Below are 9,470 nucleotides of genomic sequence, written 5' to 3' on the forward strand. Positions count from 1 at the left end.
CCAAAATGGAGGCCTGGACAGTATCTCAGGAGGCCATTTAATCTTGATGCAGTAAGAGATAATAAGGTTTCTCTGCTTCCTCCCTGGCAGATGTTTAGTCTTAAAATTCTCCATTGAATGCAATTGAGCAGCTCCCTGGCTGTTTAATTTGCCTGTTGAAGCTTTTGACAGTACATTTTGCTCTTCTGTATTTCCAGAAAAAGCTGGTGTCTTCTATTTTTTTCCCAAAGTAGGCATCATAAAATACTCTGATACCCTTTTTGTAAAAATATCTTACGTGTTTTTGTTTTAGATCTAAACAAACTTTGCCCTTTGTTGCCATCATTGTGGACTGGTTCGTTCTTGCTGACTTTTAATAAAAATCTTAGTTTCTCTGCTTTATATATACCATCTACATTGGAAATAATTTTCCAGCTATGACCTCTTAGGTATTCACAAAGATCTCTCCAGCAATTTTCATTTCATCTCTGTGACTTTTCACACCTCTCAGTTTGGGATCATCTTGCCAGTATTAAAGCTGTCTTGGTATTGTAGCTCATTTCAGCGTCATCTCAGACCATATGAGAATGTACTGTACTCTACTGTTTGTAGTAAGGATGACTAGAACTACAGAACAGAACTAATGGGATGTGTTTCTAAAGGACACTTCAAGCTTTTCCAGGACACCTGACACTGTGAAGTGTTTAAAAAAAAAAAAAAAGGCAAAAGCTTTCTCTTGCTTCTTCTCTTATATATTGTTATTTTTTCTGTCAGTTGCCTGTTACCTTTTTACCTTATGCTTGTAATTGTTTAAATGCTAACTTGTAATTGTTTAACTGCAGTATTTTGAATAAATTGACTTGAAGCAGTAAAATAGACTGCTATCAGAGAGTAATTTAACACTATAGTAACTTTGTTTTGGGGAGGAAGTGAAGGACCTGTCTGTGTTAGTGGAGTAACTTGCTTAAGAATAAGGCATCAGGCATGCTATTAATGCTATAAGGTTAGGGTTAATTTAAGTTATAGATAACCTATAAATAAAGCTGTGTTAAGACATAGCTTTCTAAGTAAATTCCTAGGTAGGTTTGGGGTTCTTTTTTTCAACAAATGGGGTTTTTATTTTTTTGAAGTTGCTTATCCTTAGATATGGTTCCTTATTTTTTTAATATTTCTTTAGTTTTGATGGCAGGGAGATTTTTTCCAGGTTTTATTGGTGAATGTTTGTAGTATATGAGTGAAGTCAAAATACTGTTTTATTCTATCCTAGGTGATTTGCAAGTCAGATGCTCCTACAGGGGATGTTCTGCTTGACGAAGCTCTGAAACACATAAAAGAGACGCAACCTCCTGAAACAGTACAAAATTGGATTGAACTGCTTAGTGGTAAGCCTTGGACATAATGTATTTGCTTTTTTCCCCCCAATAAAGGTAATTATCTAGCATCACTAGAGATTATACTATAAGGTTTTGGGGGAGAAAGTATGCAAAAAAGTTAATTAGTCTGTTCTCTAGGGTAGTCTCTTGTTGATTGTAGCCTGTAATCAAATATAAGTAACTGTTGCTTTTGACTTGGTACAGAAAGGATCTATATGGAAGTGTCAGAGGACATATCAACTCTATGGAAGAGGTGCCTTCTGCTGTTTCTGAAGTAAATCGGGACTGCACCCTGGAGATATAACTGCCTTTCTCTATAATTGGAAATCAGGGTTAGTGGAAGTTTGGAGTATAGGTGTATGGATTTGGTATTCAGATCTTTTTGATAAAGAAAGGAGATAAGGAGCTTGCCACTCAGATGTGAAAACTGATGATTATTTGGCCAGTAATCATGAAGAAACAAAGAGTCAGGAGCTCTATTTTTTCATTAAGCGGACAAATTTAATAAATATTTTCAAGTGTTAGATGTTTCCTGTTGTTCAAAACAAAGTCTTCAAGATGAGTACTTCACAGGCAGCTCTTCCTGCACAGCTAGCAAGTTGTGGAAAAAACCCAACAAAACAGATGAAATGTCAATTAGATTTAATTTTTACTATTACAGTTAACATTTTTTTCATATATGTTGCCAACAGCTGAATCCTCAGGATGCATAAATTAAAGCATAAATTAATGATGACCATCTTCTAACATGCAGTGCTTTTACTTGGTTCTGAGGGGTTTTCTTGTTTCTGTAGCCTGAATTCGTCACCAGGGTTTGTCTGTTTTTACAAAATACAGCAGCTTCCTTGGAGTACATCAGAACTGCACTTCAGTTGTGCCAACACTGCAGGAGAAAAACATGCTGTTTTGTCAACATCATGACTCTGGGAGGTTGGGGTGGGGTGTGGGTAATGACACTTGAAGTTGTCTGTCTGAATCTGTTACTTGCAACAACTGATAAGAGTTTCAAAAATGAACAAATTTCTCCACCTTTCTCTGCTTGCTTGTTTTCATCCTGTACCACCTTAAACAGCCTTCCTTGCACATCATCCACTTCATACTCCTGTCCTTGTCATCCCTCCCCTCTTGCTCACTGACTGTCAGGCAGAGAGGGGAGACAGGAGAACAAAGCAGCCCTTGTCAGTAGGGGGCATGGCTGCTGCACAGCCTGGCAGTTCAGTTCTTGCTCAGCTCTCTCACTTTAACAGCCTGCAAAACCAATTCATTTTTCTTGTCCCAAATACATAATTTGTGCTGACATTTCACCTTCTCTTCCAGTGCAGAGCACATCAAGTTAGTAGTGATTTAAAAAAGGTCAACTAATGAATGAACAATGTTGTATGTTTTCTTTGAGCTAAGCTGTTTCCCTGACCCTGCTGAGCATTGGCTCTGGGAAAATAGTTATTTTCAGTGCAGTGACCAAGACTTGGATCAATCATTTTTACTTACATACAGTTATTAATTACTAGTTCTTGGATGGCATTAGAGTTCTTTGTATTTCCTATGGTTTAGAGGACTGCCCTTTGAAGAAAAGTATTTTTGTGTTTTGTTAGGGTTTATTTTATTATGAACTCTTTGCTTTAGGGCCTGATCCTAGAAAATAGCTACTCCTGTGGTAATTACCAGCAATGTGAAGAATGCAGCTTGAAGTTACAGTACATATGAGTTCAAAGCCGTCATGGAAATATTGATGTGGACGTGTAAGGTCATGTTTGCCAGGCTGATGTTGTTTTTAAGGTATCCTCTAAGGGAAGGAAGTGTAGAGCATACAGAAGCCTGGATCAAAATGTCGGGTCTTCTCTAGATGTAACAAACATCTGCCTGGACAGGCAAGTGTCGGTGTAATTGAGGAGATTAGTCACAAGATGTCAGCACAGTACTGTTTTTTGTTGCTGTACAGCCACATCCACCTAAGAAATGTAGAAAAGTCTAGGAAATAGCCTTTGCCCTGTGAAACGCTATAAGGAAACTACTGTTTAGTGCGTGTGTGATAGTTTAATTCATGGTCAAGCTGGAGAATCACATTCAATGAGTGTGGGACCTACAGGGACTTGTATAGTTCAGGTGTGGGTGGGTTTTCTGCCTTTCACTATGCAGTTGGTATCACCTCATTTGTTTACTTAACTGGTTGTTACTTGGATACAGCATATGTCACCCTCCATCACAGCAGGAGAAACCTTAAAGTAATCTGTGGGTAGTATTATTATTATACCAATGAATTTTTTAAAAGCTTTCTGATACAGAAACAAGTTGATACAGAAATTCTTATCTCATTTATGGAAAACTCCCATTTGTGTAAGAAATGCATACTGCTGTTTCTTCTCTCACCACTTTATATGCATAGACTCTTTTATATCAGGAAGAGATTTTAATACTTATGATGAATACTTTATTAGGCTGGACTTAAATTTTTTAGCTTGTTAAGTAAACTCTTAAGCAAAGGTGAATTTCTCAGTGCTTAACAGTTCTAGCTTTATCGGAAGCTGTTGGTGCTGATTTTGTGCTTTTTAAATTCCCTGCTCTATCCACACACAGTCATGCACTCTGAAGGACCCAGTTCGCCTGAACAAAAAGCATTAGAAATAATTTTTATAGAAATATTAAATTTCCTGCCTAACATGTGCTTGTATGTACAAACCCCTCACACACACACAGTGCATGGTTACCATTTCACCTGGTGGGGGCAGGAACTGAGAGAATGAAACCCTGAAGAAATAGAGAAATGCACCGGGTAGGTATGTATTAGCTTGCCTCTGTGGCAGTAAGAAAGGCAATGATACTTTCTCCAGTCTCTGAAATGGTAAAGGGGTCGAAGCAGACAAATGTAAAAGATTGGAGAAACCATTTATTTTTATTATTAAACTCTTTCTTCATGTCTGGTTTGAGTTTTGTTTTGGGGTTGTTTCTTTTCTTCGGTACAAGACCTCTTATTTGTCATATTTTTAATCAAGAAGTGGCTTAGCTAGCATTTCATCCAAACTTTAAATGTACACTGAAGTTCTTTCAAGGAGGCTCTTACATTTTCTGTCTCTGTGTCCGTAGCTGGGTAGGTCAGATACTGGAGAAATGCTGACATTAGCAGAGTATTTTAGTGTAATAGTCAGCTATATAAATTTAACAGCTCAGTGTGCACCACGGTGAGGGGGGGAGGTGGGGAATTCACTGTAACAGTACAGCTTAGACTTTGCCTGACCATTGTGTATTTTGCTTGTCTTTTCAGGTGAAACATGGAACCCACTGAAGTTGCACTACCAACTACGAAATGTCCGTGAACGGTTAGCTAAAAATCTAGTGGAAAAAGGTGTACTGACAACAGAGAAACAGAACTTCCTTCTTTTTGACATGACTACGCACCCTCTCACCAACAACAATATCAAACAGCGCCTCATCAAGAAGGTTCAAGAAGCAGTTCTTGACAAATGGGTGAATGACCCTCACCGCATGGACAAGCGCTTGCTGGCACTTGTTTACTTAGCCCATGCTTCAGATGTTCTGGAGAACGCTTTTGCCCCCCTTTTGGATGAGCAGTATGATTTAGCCACAAAGAGAGTGCGACAGCTTCTGGATTTAGACCCTGAGGTTGAATGTATGAAAGCCAACACGAATGAGGTTCTCTGGGCTGTTGTAGCAGCTTTCACTAAGTAACTGCATTCAGACTGAAGTGTTCTCTCTCCTTTCATGTAAACCAGTTGTTTAGTCTTCTATTGACTATTCATGTTTTCTGTAATTTGTACCTTCTCACATGATGAATCGGCTTTTGTTTAATGGGAATTTTAAGTGGTGTATTCCCTCTTTCTCTCTGTATCTGTATGCAGGATTCTGCTGGTACAAGAGAATCTCCTGTTTAAAAACAACAGAAAAAGGTTCTACTGCCATATTGGCATTCCATTTCCTATTCAGTTTGAGTTATCTGAAATACTTTGCTTAATCTATTTTTCATCTTATTGTTACTGAAGTGGTTTAAATCACCAAAGCTCCATGTTGAAGTGTCTTTCAGGACATTTTCTACACAGATGTCGTTTCAATTATATCTAACAAAATTACTTTAAAAGCAGAAATGCCATTAAGCAGCTTTGTCAATAGTTCCTGTAAAATGCCCCATTAATTTTACTTTTTATGTAAGTCTCTTGTGTGCTTTTATTTTAATTAGAACGATAGCTGAGTCATAAGGCTAGTATGGAAAGGTCCAGCTGTTTCATAAACCAGTTTTGGGATGGTATACATTCCATTATATTGTATATATAGTTCAAATTGTATATTAACAACTCCCCATCTTAGTATTTTGCAAGATCTACTTAGTTGTACACCTGGTGCCCCTTATTTGCTGTCAGCCACTGCCATGCGATGGAAAGAGAGGCCTCCTGTAAAGAGCATGTATGTGAAAGCTGTTTGTTTCCAATGTCTGCAGAGTTTGCCATCCAGGTATTCTCAGTCTATGCATTGTCTTTGATAACTGGTGTGTGGAAAGAGACTGCTTTCTATCATTTTTGTACTTTGTTTTGGTTTTTTTTTTCTTCTCCCTCCTGTATGGAAGAGGTGACCAGTACAATTCTTGAGTGCAGTTTTTTATTTCATACACAAATTAATGTTTGTCTGTTAAACTTCATAATCTATTTTACACTTTAAAAGCAAAAATTCAGTCCTAGCAGGTCTTGCATGTAAACGGTTAGCAAATAATGACTGCAGTTCAGACAATTAAGATTTCTGTAATGGGACGCTCTGCTATACTTTGATTTTTATTTTTCTTTTATATACAATTATGCTGATTAGCACACTATTGTAAAAAAAAATATAAAACTCTGGCTTTTTAAAATTTATTGCCTCTTTGCTACTCCTTGTTATCTTCCATTGGTTTTACAGTGTAAATATTGCGCATTGAAAAAAATTAAGCAACAATTTACATTTTTTTCTCTCATAACAATGCAGATTTATAGTGGGGCTTACAGGTGTTTAGAAACTTTTTTGCTTAATATTCAGAGCAAGAATACTAGATGGTGTATAACTGTAGAGTAGAAATTTAAGGGTTCCCTTAATCTGTATACTAGCTTTTTACCAACAGTAAATAAACTATGATCTTGAAAGTGCCTGAAACAGAGCAAGCATGTCACTTTTATTTTTTTGTTGCTAATTAGAAAGGTTTTATTGCTTAACTGAAAGCTTTAGTTAATATCCTTCTTATTAGAAAGGGAGAGTTTATATTAAGTAGATCAAGCTGACCTAATCGGTGGTGTCACTCGGATCTGCAGGATTCATGGCTGAGGCAGACCGAGTTAGCTTGTGAGTGTGCAGCTGTGCCTGCCATAGGTAGACCTCATCTGTCTTAAGCACAACTCTACAGCCTCACCTGTGACTGGAATTCCAATTTTGCACTTCATTTTCAATCATTTAGATGCTTAAGTAGTTGACTTTAAAATACAACTTAAATTCATCATACCATTAAATTCATATATAACCTTTTTTAATAAAGGTTTTTAAAATATGGTCCTTAACATTTAATGGCACACTGTTCTTTCAGTTCTTAAATGCTGTTTCCTTAGAAAAATGAAGTTAAAAATACATTGTAAGATATTTCAAACTCTGGTTTACAAATAAAAAGACAAGTGTTCTCTCAGTTGTAAGATGCTGTGTTTAACTTTGAGGAGCTTGGGCATGAACTTTGGTTGTTTTCTTTTAAACATTTTAAAATGCGATTGCTTTAAGTGGAGGAGAAAGTTGCCATGTTGCTCTTACATTTGACAGCATAGAGAATACTTTCTGTACTTGATAGTATATGCTAACTCACTGCTTTCATTGTCTCTCCTGTGATCTGTTTTCTCATTTTCTGTTGCTCTTTGAAAGGAGAGAAAAATAATTAGGTGGAAAGGTCAGAAAAATAGTGGAGTTTTCAGGAGCAAGTTAAGTGCACAGAACTTCTAAAATGACTTTGAAAATCTAAGCTAATTGAAACATGCTTCAGAGTGAAACTATCTTTTTCATAGTCCCTTTTCTGTCTTCTCATCTTCATTCTGTGAGTCTTTTCCATATTCTGTCTGTTTCATGTTAGGTTGTAGAGGATGTTAGTGTTTTGTCACTCTTACAACCAACGTGGTTTAAAATAAGTTACCTTTTAATGCCCCCCATAAAGAAGATTCGGGGATTTTTATTTTTTTCATGTAGAAGATAACTGCCTACAGTATTTATCAGCTTTATTTTACTTTAAGACAGAACCTCTGTCTGTGATGGGGATAGTTTGTACTGGGTGTTATCAAATAACTGATGTAAGTAATAAAGATTTTTGTGAACAGCAACAGTGTCTTTTGCTAGACCACCTGGTATAAGCCTGGTTGTGCAGGGGGGATAGATGAGCTTTTCCAGTCTGAAGTCCTATGATGTACTTCAAAAAACCCAAAGCCTCACGAGCATTACCAGACCATATGTCTAACAAGGAAGGTAAGTTTGGTAGGTTAACAGGAAATGGTTTAGCTACCATCCTTGCCTTCATTGGTATTTCAGGTTCTAATTACGTGGTTAAACATGCAAGACTGCTTTGTTCTGCTGAGATTCAGGTACCCTTCTTCCTATTAGCTGCTATTGCAGCTCACTGAGAGCTGGTTTTAAGACAGTTTTGTCTGCTCAGTCCTCAGCTCTCAAAGGCTGCTTGAAATGAAGACTGCTATCCAAAGCCTGAACTTGAACGTGTGCCTCGAGGAAGAACATACATTATTCAGGGACACATTCTTTTAAAACAAACTTTCAAGTTAATGTCAAGAACAGGATTTTGAAAGTTAAATCCCCAAGCAGTGTGTGTGTGTATATATATATATATGCAGTTTTACGGTCCTTGAGATTTACATCCTGCTCTCCTGTGTTTTTAGGGTGATGTTACAGTGGTCCTATATGGGATGCTGGTGAAACCTGTGTGCCATACATGATGCTTGTGAGGCAAAAATGGCGTAAATTGGCTATCAAAGGCTGGTGACTGAGTGCTCGTGTGTTGATGTCCATTTCTCCTACAAACTGAAGATATGTATAAACTAACGTGTTCTCTGTGAACTGGACTGAATCTGTACTGAAACAAAATAAAGCACCCTTTGAAGCTATGAAGGTGGTTACTGCGTATCGCATGTGTGCAATCCCTAAAGGATAGGGTTTTTTTCTTTTTTAATTTGCTAAGTAATTTCCAGTTTTTCATGAGGCTTTGGTGTTCACCAGTTTGGGAAATGGAACTTCAAGATTTCCACCAAAGCATCAGTTCTGCCTCAGCTGGGCTTTAGGCACTTCAGGTAGTCAAAGCCTGTTGTGTCCTACTTTCCCCTATTGTCCATCTATCTATTTATATGGAAGAGGGTTTCCAGCTTCAGAGAAATACAAATTTATTAAGAAAGTAATTAATTCTATGGCAATTCTTAATGTATAAAACAGTTTAATTAGTAATGAGACACTGTCCAGTGCTTTGTGTTAAATACAAAGTGTGATTTCAGGTGTGTGTAGGAGGTGGCCTTGGGTAAGAGGATCTTTGGATGGGGAAGAAACATGGTCAGAGCTGCTGCCCATGCTAATCTCTGAATAAGGTCTGGAGTTTCCTCCCATTGGCTCTTGTTTTCTCCTGCCTACAAAGCAGCAGCATGAAGCCCGTGGAAAGCTTACAGTAAGAAATGCCTTCTGACTCTGGAGGAGAGCTTCTGTAGAAACAGTGAGAAGAAAAGCTAGTTTGTAAGCTGGCAGAAAAGAACGGAATGGAATCCTGATGACTGGCCTTTGGCTTTCCCCCCCCCCTTCTGTGCTTCCAAACAATTTGCTTTTCAGCTTTTTTTCGTTCTTTCTTGACTTTGGCCCTTGGACTTCTCTGTTTCTTCTCTTTTCCCTGTTGCTTGGTGACTTCCTCCTTCATGCTTGTGAATGAGTTGTACAGATTTCCAATCTTAGATGTTTCCACTTTTGCCTTTTTTATTACTAACCTTTTTTTGCTCTCAGTTTTACTGTCAACTCGAGCTTGACTCTCCATTACTCTGTCCTTGGAGTCGCTTTCCCGTCTGCTTTCATTCCCTGCTGATGCCTCAAGGAACCTTCCCTTCTTCAACAAATAGGTTTGTCAATACT

The 9,470-nt window shown here is 37.8% G+C and overlaps 1 protein-coding gene across 1 annotated transcript in view; it reads left to right on the top strand.

Annotated features, from left to right (window-relative positions):
* GOLPH3 (golgi phosphoprotein 3) overlaps positions 1–8,470 on the top strand; it is a 32,646-nt gene extending 24,176 nt beyond the window's left edge. The window contains exons 3-4 of the mRNA XM_030512768.1: positions 1,247–1,361; positions 4,612–8,470. Coding sequence (XP_030368628.1) covers positions 1,247–1,361; positions 4,612–5,036 — 540 coding nt within the window. The 3' untranslated portion in view covers positions 5,037–8,470. The remainder of the gene's footprint in view (positions 1–1,246; positions 1,362–4,611) is intronic.
* The last annotated feature ends 1,000 nt before the right edge of the window (positions 8,471–9,470 follow it).

Source organism: Strigops habroptila, chromosome Z (assembly GCF_004027225.2).
Source record: "Strigops habroptila isolate Jane chromosome Z, bStrHab1.2.pri, whole genome shotgun sequence".
Taxonomy (NCBI): Eukaryota; Metazoa; Chordata; class Aves; order Psittaciformes; family Psittacidae; genus Strigops; species Strigops habroptila.